Here is a 15,943-nt window from a genome sequence, read left to right as displayed (position 1 = left end):
ATCGGGGCTTTGCCATGTCCACCGCCTTTGGGGCATCTTCTAAAAAAAAATGAATTAATTAAGGTTGACAAGCGTCTGCCCTCTTCAATCCGTGTGGTCCGATTCTCGATTCGTCGCGGTTTTGTACTCCCACTTTAGCGTTGAAGTCTCCTATAACAACGTCGTAGAAGGCCGAAGTAGTGCCATGTATGGCTCTTGCAATATCTCCGTACAAGGCTTCGACTTCATCGTCAGAGTATGTCGAGGTCGGCGCTTATACCTGTATCACTTTCTAGGAGTAGCTGTCAGTGAGTTTAAGCACAAGGTACGCTACCCGGGTCGACACACTGCTGACTTCCACAACGTTGCTAGTGAGTCTTCTGGACCAGAAAACCGACGCCACTCTGGGAAAGCCTTACCTTTATGGAAGTAGAATAAGTGCACGAAGTCCAGAACCATCGTGTCATCGTGTCAAGAGGGCGACCTCTTCGGACTTCAGATAACCCCAGCATACTCCACTTAATATGACTCGTTCCACTTCGAGCTCGGTGAGGTGATGGTCCAGCCGTAGTGTGCGTCCATTATACGTAGCCAGGTATAGTTTTGTTTTCTGGCATGTACAAATTGTCTAGGCCGGACATGCTCTAATGTTGAATCACCAACAGTGGAGGATTCGATTGATTCCAACGAGGTGGCATGCGATACATCGCTATTGACGCGATTTACTTGCACCCAGAATGAAGATGAAGAAGAACAAGAAGAATTTGAAGGCTACGAATGAGACGAATAAATTTCACTACTTCGTTTTAATTTACATCGCTTTTATCTTTTTCAGTTTTGCTAATTTTCGTTTATTTTGCAATAGTTTCAAATTAAACAGGATCATAACTGACCCGTGGAATAGGCCTACTGGGGAAACCACGTTAAAAAGAAACGCGTTAAACAATACCTCATAGGCGGCGTGGAAACGTGTGCATATTATGACGATTACAGCTTACAAATTTTCGAATCGTTTAGTTATTTATACTTAGTTATTGAACACTTACTTTATCATTTAACAACAAAAACGAACATTTTTGAACATTAAAAAGAAGAGAAAAAGAAACATACTGAATAAAGTGCAAAAAAGCGGTTTTATCACTGAAAGTAATTTGTTATAGACGACCCGTCTAAAAAGGAAACAATTGTAACATATAACAGGCACACGGTGCAATTTTTCGTTATATATTAGAAACGTTGGCTCGTAGGAAAAAAATATTACTACATTTTTATTGATAATTTTAAATTTCTGATCTACAATTTTTGTCTGAAGTATTTTTATGATAAAACTTACCGTTTTGCCGAAAATCGCGAAATACTTTTTTAGCATTGCCCTTGAATAAATTTTTTTTCCATACAAGGGAAAGATGGGGCCTTTTCAATTTTATTTATAATTATATTTTGAACGATTGCACCAATTTTCAACTTGTAAATTTATGTAGCTTCGAATGTCTAAATTGATTGGACTACTATTCGCTAATAGACTATTGTTATTTACTAATGTCATTGGGTGTAAGGTTCGCCAATGGTAATTAAAACAAATATTTATTTAGTTATAGATTTGAAAATAATCAATGTGGGTAGGTTTACATTTATATTCTACAGTTTATGTCCACAAAAATTTTTTAATAATGCATTCATTTATTGTTATATTTAATATATTATTTACGATAAATTTATGAACCAAACTTAAATGTGGTAGGTACTTGTGCAGGAACAGTGAATGAATAACCTGTAACAAACATTCAAAGTTTTTAAATTGGGAATAAAAACACTTTTAAATGAAATTTAAAGAGACTATTACTAAAAATCTAATACGATATTTTATTTTAAATTAAACTGACATTAAATATTATACTATTTGTTTTATAATTCTATACAAAAATTCCTAGTCCGTAATATGAAATGTTCAAATTACCAACTGAACAAACTCGGGATTTAAAGGCAATTGTTAATAACATTTACTAAAATGTCGCTATTTATAAGCGTTTCTGTAAAAATCATGCAAATCAAGTCTAATATTGCATTTTATAGAAAGGGTAGAAAAAAAAAAATATTGGAAATGGGTAACTAGCACATATTTTAAAATAATTTATGATTAGAAATATTTACCACCACTTAGTTCAATGCGTTTACTATCTTGCTGTGCCTTACGTTGATCGGCCAAAACAAACACGGCATTCAACTGTTTCTGTTGTTCTTCAGACAGTACACTAGTTAATGCATGGTATAGAGCTGGTTCACTAGTTGATAAAGCTGTCAAATTTAAAATGTTATTTTATCGTTATATTATTGTTACTTGTATATTATTCAACTGCACTAATAATAACCAATTAATGATAGTTAACCTTTCTTTTAACAATTTTATTTTGTAAGTATACAAATCCATATTTACCTGACAGTGTATTTTTAAATTTGATATATTCATCAATAACGCAATCTTTTTCGTCGAGTGGTGTTGTGTAACACTCGATAGCTGTCTCATCCGGTTCAAAGTCTTCGTCGTCCTGATTCACAAGAAAAGTAATGTTGTAAGTTAATATAAATTAACTTTTAAAAGATTTGATTTAAATAACTTCTGGGAAACAGGACTGTTATTTTGTTGAAATCTAAAGGTAACGTTACATTTGCTTTAGCTCTTCTACCAATGATAATGCATTTGTACCTCCTTTAAGGTTGTAATTGTTCATCAGCTGTGGTGTTTACTTAGTATTGATATACCCCCAGCCCCCAGCTTTAATATTAATAAAAATACTTTTGTTAATATGATATTAAATACTAACATCATCACTTTCATATTCTTCTATCTTGGCAGTCATATTGATACCCTGTTGCGCACTATTTTTCGTTGCTAATCTCGCCAGATTTTCTAAATATTCATTGTTCATTTGATCTATGTCGTCATCGTCGCTAGAGAGTACTTCTGAAATAAAGTATTCATTTATTGAAGCCCATCAATTGTATAAATTCACTAGTCTCTCGGATTCCAAAAGCTCTCTGAAGCAGTCGCTTCTAACCAATTTCACTAGTGGAATTGCTGGTAATGAGAGTGCAGATGCTTATGCTAAAGAAGCTTCAACATCAGGTTCACTAAGCCAGTATAAAGCACATTGCCATGATCTTTTACCACTTGCTAGAAAGTATTTAAGAACTGAGTGGGATACCCTGTGGACTATATCTAGTAGGGACAGAGGCAAGCATTATGCCTCCATCCAGGTTGGAATTTCAGTTAAACATTGGTTTTTTAAATACAGGAAAGCAATCAAAACGGTCTGTTCAACAATTTGCTGCATGTGACTTGGACATTGTTGTTCTCCTGTATTTCTAGCAAAAACTAAAGTCCGGGACAGTTCTATTTATGAGTGTGGTTTGGATGAAGGCACATTGGATCACATTTTCTTCTTTTGCCCAAAAACTGGGTTTTGTTCGACTACCTTACTCCATCTATTCTCCGACCTATCGATTTTAAATCTATTCTATCGCATGTAAATACTCCTTTAGTAGATATTTTCACTTCAGCCTGTAATATCCTACTACTGGGCATAGGCCTCTTTCCCCATGCAGGAGAAGGATAAGAGCTTAATCCACCACGCTGCTCCAATGCGGGTTTGCGGATATATTCCCTACTATGAGTAACTATTGCTATCAGGTGTGCATGGTAACAACCAAGACCGACGGCTTAACGTGCTCTCCGAGGCACGGTGGGGAGACCCACAAGGACTGCACAAACGTCCAGACCACGGTAAATAACTGTATGGCCAATACAAATGTTTGTCATGTGCGGGGATCGAACTAGATGTTATATAGAACTATAGATATTTTAAGTACATTTATTTTAGCTAACAATATTAACTTGTGAAGTTTTTTCTAACATACTAACATTTGTTTGTTTTGATGAATAAATTGTGTGAAGCAAATTGTACATAAACCTTGTAGTAACGCTAATCTTATGAGCAGAGTCTTCAGAAGTCATTGATGGAAAACACTGTCTTGGCAATTTTTATGGGAGTCCAATTATAAAAGAAGAATAAGAAACTATGAAGGAGTGACTGAGACATATTTTTATGACAAAAGTATCAAAACATCGGCTCAAGTTTTTCAAGATACCATTTTTGAGAAGATAGTTAAGCCCCTTAACAACGCCATGTTCAATAACCAAGAATGGTCCATTCAGCAACACTCAGAGCTGGGTCATTAGGCTCGATCCACCCAATCTTGGTTAGAAACCAACGTTCGGGACTTTATCAGAGCTGAAGACTGGCCGTCATGTAGTCCCGATCTTAATCCGCTGGATTATGATTTATGGTCAGTTTTAGAGATTATGGCTTGCTCTAAATGTCATGATAATTTGGAGTCCCTAAAACAATTCATACGATTGGCAGTGAAGAATTTTCCCACAAAAAGAGTGTATGCTTCTATTGATATTGTATTGTATTCTAGCCAATACCACAATATTAATGTATTACTACTAACAACACTGTAATAGTAATAAATGTTTTTTTTTTTCTTAGTAACAATATTTAGGGCAAGACTATGTATATAAAACTTTTTTATTTATTTTTGATAGTTGTATAAAAAAAGTGAAGATGTAAAATAATGGTTGTTATGAATTGGTACTGACCAAAAATTCCAATCAATTGTTTCGCGTTTTTGTCTATTTTGCAATAAAAATGTTATAAATATGGTGTCTCTGCCTTAGAAATATTATTAATCTGGAGTCGGCATGCCGTTAACCCCTGAAGAATGTACCAGAATTGTGACAATGCTTGAAGATGGGCCCAAACAGCGAAATACAGTGAGAACTGTTGGTGCGACTCTTTCTACAGTTCAGCGAGTACTGCAGTGTTTCAATGGAACTGGATTAAATCCTCAAGGACCAGGATCAGGCCCAACAAAGTGCACGACGGTGCAGGAGGATCGCTATAAGTTATCAACAATTTTGAGAAATTGGTTTCATATGACTGTTAAAAAATTATAATTTATGAGGTGGAAACAATCTGAGTACGAATACAGCGAGGCGGCGTCTGGCTGGAGCAAATTTAAGGCCATTAAGACTTACAAATGTCCCAAAACTAGAAAGAAAACACAGGAAGTAAAGGTTCAGTTATGGTAGAGAACACGGAATTGGGCTCTAACTAACTGGTCAAGAGTTATATGTTTTCAGACGAGTCTAGATTCTGCTTTTACAAGCACGACGGAAGGAAAAAGAGTATACAAAAGGAGAGTGCTATAGCCTAGTCTGTATAGAAAAAAAAGTACCATATGACGAAGGCTCTGTTATGTGTAGGCTGGGATTTCCTCCAAAAGCCACACCCATTTAGTGGTGAGAGAAAATGGGACTTTCAACTGCAGAAAGATATCACACTGAAATTCTGAATGACTACGTTGACATGGGCGAGAATGCAGTTTTTATGCAAGCCAACACCCGACCGCATCAAGCTAATATAGTGTTTGCCAATTTCAAGAAGTCTGTATCACACTTGTAGACTGGCCAGCACGCAGCCCCGACTTAAAACCCTATTGAGCATGCATGGGACTAACTGGGACGACGTGTACGTTAGCGGAATCCACCGCCAACCATGCTACGTGAAATTAAAGAAACTAATAGTGGGATAGAGAATATTCCGCAGTATCGCCTCAAGAACCTAGTAGAAAGTATGCCAAATCGCGTAACAGCAGTATTGCAAGCTCGCGGAGACAATACGAAGTACTAAAATACGTGAAAACGGCATATTTGTAACCAATCTAAATTTACGAAAATACTGGAAAAACTACGCTTTTTATTCATTTCACATCACATTTATTAAAAATAAAAAACTTGAATATTTTTTTTTTTCATTCTCATTTAAGCACATTACAATATTTTTTAATTTAGTCTTTATTTTATAAAGCTACTTTTGAAGGTATTGTAGATTATTTTACTGACGTTTACTTTTCTATTTTTCACAAAAATGTTACAAAATAAAAATGATCGCCCATTTCAAACCGCTGAGAATATAATAATAACAAACAAAGAAAAATGTAGAAAGGCAGCTCTTATGCAGTCTTTTTCGGTACAGAACTTGTCATATTCCAATGTCAAAATATTTATTACACAGACTTACAGATTGGTCAGTATTTGTGTATCAGTTTCGATCTTAGCAGGAGTATTGGATAGTCTATATATTATAAACTTTTGAAATGTGCACTCACAATAACATAAGCACTCTCACTCACTCACTTCAGCCTAATACAGTACACTGCTGGACATAGGCTTCCACAAGTCATGTTTTGCTCATAGTCACCACGCTGGGCAGGCGGGTTGGAGACGCAGACGCTGCTGCCCATTTTTAACTTGTGTATTTCAAACCTAGCAGTTGGATGGTTATCCCGCCCTCTGTCGGTTTTTTAAATTCCAAGGTGGTAGTGGAACCGTGGTATCCCTTAGTCATTCTTTAACGATACCCATGGGGAGACCCAGACCCAGGGGGTGGCTATATTCTTACTGCCGTAGCTACACAGTAACATAAGCACAATAATTTATATAATTACTAGCTCATCCCATATATGTTATTAACCTCCTTAATCCCCCCTCTTATAACATAGGGGCATAAAAATAGATGTTGGCCGATTCTCAGACCTACCCGATATGTACACAAAATTTCATAAAAATCGGTCCAGCCATTTCGAAAGAGTAAGGTAACTAACATTGTGACACGAGAATTTTATATATAAGAAATACTAGCGGCCCGGCAGACGTTGCCCTGCTCGGAAAGTAGCTACTAAATTTTATTGCTTACATACCGATAGCAGCGCCACCTATGGGTTCAATTGAGATAAAAACTACCCTATCTCCCAAGTTGGACCAAATTACAGATACTTACAAAATTTGATAGAAATTGGTTCAGCAGTGTCGGAGTTTATCACCCACATACATCGTGACACGAAATTTTATTTATATATACTAGCCGACTCGGCAAACGTTGTCTTGGCGCTAAACGCTATTTAAAAATAGAGGTTGGTGGTAGAAGGGTGAAACTTTAGGGTTGTATGTATTTTTCAACGCCAAATCATAATAAAATAAAAAATAATTTATCTAAAAATTAAAAAAAAAAAATTTTTGGGGTGGACTACCCTTAACATTTAGGGGGATGAAAAATAGATGTTGTTCGATTCTCAGACCTACCCAATATGCACAGAAAATTTCATGAGAATTGGTAAAGCCGTTTCGAAGAAGTTTAACTACAAACACCGCGACACGAGAATTTTATATATTAGATATATATATTTATAGATATATAATTTAACAATTTAGTATGCACGATATGTAAAGCAATGATATACTACCTATCTATACTAATATATTATTATTTCAATGTGCTAATCTCAAGATGCTGGTTTGAATTGAAAAATTTTTTTTGTTTGTAGGCCATGTACCGAGGAAGGCTTTCTCAAATTAACACGAGTGTAACGGCAGGGCACAGCTAGTCATATTAAAAGAGAGCAAATTTTTACCCTCATCTTCATCTGCATCATCTTCTTCAGAAGATGTATCATCATCAGCCTCGGCTCTGGCTTCATATGCTCGTTTCAAACCATCAAACAAAACCAAACATGATGGTAATATTTTAGGTAGTACTTCATCAAGGTTTGGTCTCTGCGGTCCCATTTCGAGTAAAGTGCAGATACCCAAAACACATAATTTCCTATCATGTAACCTGAAAATAGTATACAACATTGGTGCTATTGTTTTTAGTAATTTTGATTAGAATCTGATGCTTTGTAGAAAGTTATCTCGTATTAAAATAATATTAAACTCTAGGCATATATTCAATATAAAAATTTATTTTTCCTTATCCTGAGGTTACAGAAAAACTATTTGTTACTAACTTTGAACGCAAGATTGCAAAATTCAACTCGTATGGTTAATATGCATTTTCTGTGCTCGCACAATGACTTGTAAACCATAATACGACATCTAAGACTCTAAAGAGAATATTGTTGTCTTTGTGTATATGATTATAGTCAATTAGGATGAAAAATGTTAAATAATGCATATTCTCGTCTATACGAGCCCCGATGCAAAATAGTTCGTCTAGTGTGAAATTTTCTCTGTAAGATGTTTTCTAACTTCATTATTTTTGTATATCTATATAAAATATTAAGCTGTTCTACTATTGCATGTAGCGTTACCTATGCCATTTTTTAATTATGAACCAATAAACTATTTTCGTTTTATAAATTTATACATATCCTGTTTTAAATTCGAAGAAGTTATAAGCAAAGTAGTTCGTCTAATTGGTAATCGATGCAAAAGGGTTGGTCTATCGATGATTATTCCTTCTTTGTACGATTATGTTGCATAATTTAAATTTGTAAAAGTAATTCTGCGTCATTTGTCAAGTGAGACAGTATAAATTCTGAAAATTTCAGTTTTTTTCATTAGTCTTCAAATAACAATAGGTCGTAGTAAACCCGTGTGTGAAGAGCTTTGAAAGCGAATAGTTTGTGGGGTCGATGCTGGCCAATCAAGTTACCAAATATCTAAAGACTTGATACTTCCCAGGTCTGCAGTCCAATCTATCATTAGCACTATAAAAATAATAGAATGACTTCTTGTTTGAAGAAAACTGGTCGACCACGCATCATAAGTGCAGCAGAAAACAGAATCCTGAAGAAAATTATCGAAAATAATCGTCGTGCTCGAGCTGGAGAACTCACGGTGCAATGGAAGGACATGATTCACAAAGACGTCTCAGTTGATACTTGCAATAGTCCTGAAAAGGATGGGTTACGGATTTTATACCGCTAAGGAGAAACCACTGTTGACTGCTGTACAAAAGAAAAAGAGGTTGAAGTTTGCTCGTGATCATTTAAATTGGACTTCCGATCAGTGGCGTAGTATCATTTGGAGTGACGGGTCCAAATTTGAACAGAATTTGACAGTCGGCGATGAAAGGAAAAAAGTGATTCGGAACAAAAATGAAGCATTTCATACTGATTGTCTCAAACGCAAAGTTAAGTTTCCGGCGTCCTTATGATATATGGCTGCATGTCTGCACAAGGTGTTGGTGGTATGCAGTTCGAGGATGGTTCTATCAATTCTGCAAGATATCAAAACTCACGTCACTCAAGCATCAAGATCCCTTCATTTTTCAACAGGATGGTGCTTACTGCCATACTGCAAGGACAATAAAGACGTGGCTACTGGCGAAAAGCATACCTACAATTGAATGGCCATCTAACAGCTCGGACTTGTCGCCGATTGAAACCCTATGGTGAAAAATGAAAAAAGTTCTCCGTAAAAATCCATCAAAATCGAAGATCGAAGGCTAAACTCTTGGCTGTCTGGGAGTCAATTACGCTTGAGGAGTGTGCAGCGTTGGTTGCAATCATGCCTCTTCGCATTAAAGCTGTCATTGAGAGCAAAGGCGACACAACTAAGTGGTAGACGAACTATTTTGCGTGAGTGACAAGGGTGGACGAATATACTTTTGCATTATGTTTTTTAGAATATTTTAAAATGTTCCTCAACTTGTGGTTTACTTTTTATTAAACGTTCTTAATTATTTTACCAATATATGCTTTCTATATTTTACGCTTTGCACTACTTTCCATACTAGACGAACTATTTTGCATTGGGGCTCGTAGCAGTATTATTCATATTATAGTAAAAAAAGAAGTATTGTAGCTAAAATATTTTGCTGTTGTTTGTGTCATTATTTATGGCCGGGTACTGTACTTAAAAATAATACCAAATAAACAGTTTATATTTATACTATTTCCAGGTGTAGAAAACACAAGTACATTTAACATAAAAGTAGACTCAACATTTATTATTGTGAACAATTTTCGCTTAAATAGATTTTTTATTTTTATTTTACATACCCCATGAAGCAATCCGTGTCATGTATCCATTGCTTGATGAAGTGTTGTGTAATAGACGCATTAGGAACAGACTCTTGCAGCTTATTAAGAATTGTGAAGAGTAGGTGTGGATTGCAATACAAAATTGCTATCAGAACCTGTTGACAATTTAAAGTACATATAATAATATGACTCTTTGCACTCAAAAATTATTAAGCAACTGTTATCACCTGTAGCAACATTGTTCTAAGTTCAGACGTCTTGACTTTTCTAGTAAGTCTGCTAAGAACTAGTTCAACAAATGACGGTAGACAATTATCTATCTTTCCTGAACATTGTAGAACAATAACTTCCAGAAGTTTTGCTGCATAAACCTCTGATTCATCCTCCGTTTCTGAATTTAGCACCTGTCCACAAAAAGGCTAAGTTAGGATAGAGTTTTCTACACCCTAAATAAATACTTACCCAAATAACTAATACAATAAGAGATGTCATAAACTTCAGTGTCATAACTTTTTAAAAAAAATACATATTTTTATTATATAACCATTAACTCTGCAATTTTGCTAGTAGCACAGGCAAATTTACTAAAATTAAGTAACCTTCAAAACTGTAATGTCATTAGTCAATCAATTGCAAAATGCATTATATATATATAGGGAATGCAATCCCGCGGATCCGCAATCTCGCAAATGCGGGATTGCGCATAAAATTAGCGGGATTACACCTGCGGGGTCCACAAGATTTGCAAGATTTCATTTTTTCTAACCTGAATTCGCATAAAAATATAAACGGCACGAACATTGTCGGATTTCGTAGTATAATTATACAATTTGTACCATTATTTAATGATTTGTAGGATGTAGTATAGTAAAGCAAGGATACTCTACGCGAAAATACCATAATTGTACCTTTAGGTTGATTGACTTTATTTATTGGTCAAATCAATTTGTTTTTGTTTACCCTTCAACATAAAGAAGTTATTTATCAGGCAATAACGAATCAGTCGTCAAGAACCTCCGGGGATTCCCTATGTAATGATTAACTAAGTAATTTGTATACTTTAAATTCCTTGTTTTTTACTATCTCGGTTATTGTGACTTACAACTTTGTTAAGTCCGTTACACCTACGAGCGAAGAATCTGAACGCACATTTTCAGCTGCTGGCTGCACGTGCAGTAAGCGTAAAAGATGAAACCTTAAATACTTTATGTATATACTACGAAATCAATTTCAGAAGCAAGTACCTGAATCTCATTAATATTTTTTTTTCAAACAACAGTCTGGAAATTCACATAACATAATTTAGATTTTTGTCATTATTTCTTATCAAAATATAATTTTACTCTCGTTTCTTCTAAGTGAATACTATTGTTTCATTTACCGACTTAGATATAATAATTTTAATAATTTTGTGGACCAATTATTCTAAAATATTGTACAATCCTGCAAATCTTGCGGATCCGTGGGACTGATGGTCTCAATTTTGCGGATATGCAAGATTGTCCCTTAGGTGCTGGATTGCATTTCCTCATTATATATAATAAAAAATAAGCAAATGCCAAAGCCAAAGTATATTAAATATCCCTTTAGTAGCTGCAACTTACTAAAGCCATTTTATGTTTATCGCTACGTATTTGTATTACATTCAGCTACATAATTTCAACAAAAAAGTATAGTATTTTTAATTATAACAAAGATTTTTATTACATACATTGCACAAGTACATACATCAATCAAAATTAAATAATGTAAATAATTATAATTTCTATAATTGTTATATATATACATCGATATAAGACACAGACAACTGAAGACAACTTGAAGTTTTTTTTTTTACTTTGATGCACCTATCTCTGGACATTATAGCTTCTAAACAAGAAGACATAACTTGTTACCTACAAGTTTTTTTAGATTGGTTCAGTATTTTTTTGTTCAGTGGTATAAATTAAATAAGCATAAACCACTTCAAATATATTAGTGATCTAATATTTATAACACCCATGTTTCAGGGATTATCCAAAGATTTAAATTGTCTTGTTACTTTATCAATCAATGAAAACTAAAATTTTATTGTATTGATTATTTATACTTAATTAATATTTTAGTCTATAAAGTATTTTAAATTTCACAATATTATTATGGCTTAGAATATCAGTATATATATTATTAGTTAGCTGTGAGCAACATTTTTGATTTTATACAAGTTACAATTTGACTATAAAATCGCAATCAATGCAAAATTTACTATGAACTTATACTTAATATAAATTTTTTGTATATAAGCAAATTTCGTTTTTCGCAATGCAGAATAAAAAATCACTTTTAAAAATCTACATTAAGAAATGCTACTAATTTTATAATCACTACTAACAATTATCTATATTGCTAAATGAAATATTCATTTGTTAGGGAAGGTTTTGATTTTTTGTAATTACTTTTATATAAGATACACTGTTCGCATTGCAAAAATTATGTAACATATGTATCATGAATTACTTACAATTTACAAAATAACTAGTTATCTAACTTACCGCTTTAGCCATGTTAAACATAGCAAGTATATGATTTTCATTTGAAAGAAAAGCATTTGTGTCAACAGTGATGTAATTATGCAGGACAGGCATCATGTCTGTAAAGTAGTCAAAACCTTCCTTTTCAAAGACCTGATACAACATCTCTAAAACTTTCCACATATCTTCTGATATTGTTTTAGCAGTTAAACTGCATAGTAAATTCATAGCTTCTTCGTAATATTCTGCAATATATGTTTATTGTTATTAGTAAAGCGTATGAAAATGAAACCAATTTTTAAGAGCTAAAAGAATTTGCTACCTATAATATTGTGATGTAGAATGTGCCCAACTACTCGCAACACTGTCTTTTCTAATTGGGCCATGATTTCTGGATTATCTTCCATAACATTTAACACTGTTTGCATTGTGTTTAAAAGACCCATAGCAGTAATGGCCTTCTCATCAGTCCCAGAATCAGTTTCAATCACTTTACTGAAGGTTGTTGCTAAATGGTCAGTTATTTCATAGGCCATAGGCATTAACTGTTCTGTATACAATGGTACAATCTTCTGCAGGACATTTGCTATGTTATCATTTTCAGTTTCTCGGATAACTTTTAACAGCTCTGTAGTGACAGCCTTGACCTGTGGTTCTAGTAATTTATGCACTTTTTCCTGAGATGTTAATAGCATTTGAAGAGCAATTGCTGCCTCTACTTTGACTGGTAACTCTGCATCATTAAGCAGAGCATTAACAGTAAATCTTACAGCCTCAATTAGTAACGGTTCACTTTTGAAGCGCACACTAGCAAAACAATGCAAAACCCAGCAAGCTCTAGCTCTCATGTAACCCAACTGACTGTGGAATTCAGGAAACACATATTGACTGAGAAGTGAATCAATTTCCTCTTTATAGAACTTTTTCTTGATAAGAATATCATTTAGTGTTCCAACCATGTGTAAGGCTCCATCTCTTTGTCGGGGTCCATATTCCCCACTTTGACTTGTCAAAACTTGCATGCACAAATGCATTGTACGCTCTAACATATCTTTTCTCTTTTTACAACAAGATATGAGTAGAGTTTGAGCAGCTGTTACAGGTGATACGAAATCTTCAAATATATCTAAAAAAATGAAAACAGAACAAATAAAACATAATATATAAGTTTATATTTAAATTTTACTTATTTATTGAAAAAAAAAATAAGCACTTACCAAACTTAATTCGTATATATTCATGCGGGTCAGTGAACCACAATTCTTCGTCAGCTTCTGAGTAAGACATGAGAGGAAATAGCACATCCTGTATGATTGCAAACATGTGTGGTTTTAATAACTTCCAAGAGTGTGCGTGGCTGACACTATAAATAAAATCAAAATTGTATTCAGAAACAAAAGTTTATAGTAGTAATGCATGTGGTGATTTTAAATTATATCATGTTTGTTACTTACCACTGATCAATGTAACTAATAGTTTGCTGCAAGACCCTAGGTGATACATATACTTTGTTTCTGTACTGATCTAGTACTCGAAGCAAAACTTCTAAAATTCCACCAGTGAAAGTAGTCAAATACCACTCAGCAAATTGTGTATATTCGTCACGAGCATTAACAGGACTTCCATACCTACAAGCATACAACAAATGTACAGGACTGGTTTAGTTTTACTGTTTCAATTTGTCTCAATAATGTAGTAACAGAATATTGTTATATCTTTGTAGATCCTTGATGAATCTAGCAGATGAAACATATCACAATTGAATAACTGTACTGAAATCTTTGTGTAAGGATCTTAACAAGCAATAAAACATTATCTGTTGATTTTTAAATCACTATTAATAAATAATAATAAGTACCTTTCAAATAATCGGTATAAGGTATGTACAGCCCATTTTTTGCATTTCCACCAAGGAAGTTCCATACGCTCATCTTCATCAACTTCTAAAGTGTGCTCTGGTACAGGTTGCTCCATTACTGACCTCAACACTTCCATCCATTTGGTAAATATTTCCTTTGTAATTAGATCCAATGGCAAAAAGTACTAAAAAATAAGAAATTATTTATGAAAAAAAGAAACAAATTTACTTTTATTATGTTAACTAAAAAAAAGAAGAAAATTACTTTTATCAAGCCATAAAAGCATTTGAGAATTTGTTTCTGTATAAGGACAGATTCAATGGATTGGTCAGCTTGGAGATTCACAATAAGATTGTACATCATTGGTAGTAACAAGTTCATAGCTTCAATAAGTGGAACTCTTTTCTCTGCTGTGTGATATTCGTAGCTTTTGATGAGCTGGTATAGACAGAGAAGAGCCCCCATCCAGCTGTTTGGCTCAGGATTTTGTAGGTAGATATGAATTTTATCAACTACTTGGGTCCATCGTGATGGAAAGTCACTTTTGATTATGGTTTTGAGACAAACACATAATTGAACTCTTATGATGTCAGGTGCCTGAACAATAGCATCCACGATCATGTCTCTGATCATTGCACGATCTTGTTCGTGAATGCTGAATGGAATCGGCTCTCCATCCTCTGCTTCCTTCTCTTGCCATCCAGATGTTATTAAATTCTTTAGGTACACTACTCCTGCTTGTCGTACTGGTATTGCAACATCATGCAGCATAACACCTTGTAACAATGAAGGTGCAAATCCAATTATTTTATGGATCTGAAAGAAAATTTTTTATAACTAAAACATTTACATAAAAAGTTTTTACAAAATCTGAATATTAGAGTTTAAAGTCGAAAATGTTTATGTTTATATTGCTTAGAATATAAGATATGTATCTCTATATATAGATACATTTAAAATTCAAATATAGTTTACATTATCTGAATGTCTGCGAGGTGCGGTTGAAATAATCTCATTCTTATTCATATAGCGGGTTATGTCTAGTGCAAATTGACAAATCGAGAATCTTCCAGGTTATATATACGATACATAATACACTAAGTGATACATGTTGAATTTAAAATAAAATGAGAGCGGTGCGGCATGGTAGTTAGTATAAAAGATTTAGGAAGGCACGCATATAATGGTATTTCATTGTCACTAATGAGCAGTGCAAATTGGTAGCATTGTAAATTTTTCGAGCATGTGGATGACAATATGCAATTCACCTGTGCGAGTTGTTCTTCTGCTTGCTGTCTCTGATTGGGGTCAATGGTAGCGCGTAATATTTCCGTCAGCTTTCGGGTATCCATGTTTTCGTGATTAACATTAAACTTTTTATTAAATTATATTTCAATAGTCGACATGAGCCGCTATCGCCGGGCGTGGATGTAAAAGACAGTTTGTCTTTGGTTACTTTAGGAGTTAGGTCACGTGACTGACAGGAAATAAAGGCAGTAGACTACACATTGGAATTACTTGTTACTAATCAAGAAGCTTATACAAAACTGTTTTATATAAGCTTCTTGTTACTAATACATAGTTGGATTAGACGATTAATAAGCAGTTATTCTAATTTTTTAGTACGTTAGTACAATTTATTAAATAATAAAAATGGTCAAAGAATTATAGTTATGTACATAATTAACGTCTATTTTACCATTATAT

General features: G+C 34.1%; 1 protein-coding gene across 2 annotated transcripts; it reads right to left on the bottom strand.

Moving 5' to 3' along the window:
- Positions 1-1,639: 1,639 nt before the first annotated feature.
- Positions 1,640-15,668, bottom strand: LOC123668662 (importin-7). Of its 2 annotated transcripts, none has more exons than XM_045602372.1 (14): positions 15,505-15,668; positions 14,501-15,052; positions 14,236-14,420; positions 13,832-14,005; positions 13,595-13,740; positions 12,700-13,503; positions 12,399-12,622; positions 10,095-10,271; positions 9,886-10,022; positions 7,513-7,715; positions 2,796-2,941; positions 2,414-2,531; positions 2,131-2,274; positions 1,640-1,750 (listed from the first exon to the last, which is right to left on the bottom strand). In XM_045602372.1, the coding sequence occupies exons 1-14, from the start codon at positions 15,586-15,588 to the stop codon at positions 1,695-1,697; spliced, it is 3,150 nt and encodes a 1,049-aa protein (XP_045458328.1). In that variant the 5' UTR covers positions 15,589-15,668; the 3' UTR covers positions 1,640-1,694. The 2 variants fall into 2 exon arrangements, with proteins under 2 accessions (XP_045458328.1, XP_045458327.1); XM_045602371.1 differs by having other exon boundaries at positions 2,414-2,525; positions 2,802-2,941.
- Positions 15,669-15,943: the final 275 nt, after the last annotated feature.

This window comes from Melitaea cinxia, chromosome Z (genome assembly GCF_905220565.1).
Source record: "Melitaea cinxia chromosome Z, ilMelCinx1.1, whole genome shotgun sequence".
In the NCBI taxonomy this organism is placed as follows: Eukaryota; Metazoa; Arthropoda; class Insecta; order Lepidoptera; family Nymphalidae; genus Melitaea; species Melitaea cinxia.
This window is presented reverse-complemented; position numbering and strand designations above follow the sequence as displayed.

Coding starts and splice junctions, on each gene's coding strand:
- LOC123668662 (XM_045602372.1), bottom strand. CDS start 15,588: ATGGATACCCGAAAGCTGACGGAAATATTACGCGCTACCATTGACCCC. Junction 13,741..13,831: donor ATTAGTTACATTGATCAGTG/GTAAGTAACAAA, acceptor TTTTATTTATAG/TGTCAGCCACGCACACTCTT. Junction 10,272..12,398: donor TGTTTAACATGGCTAAAGCG/GTAAGTTAGATA, acceptor TTTTGTGGACAG/GTGCTAAATTCAGAAACGGA.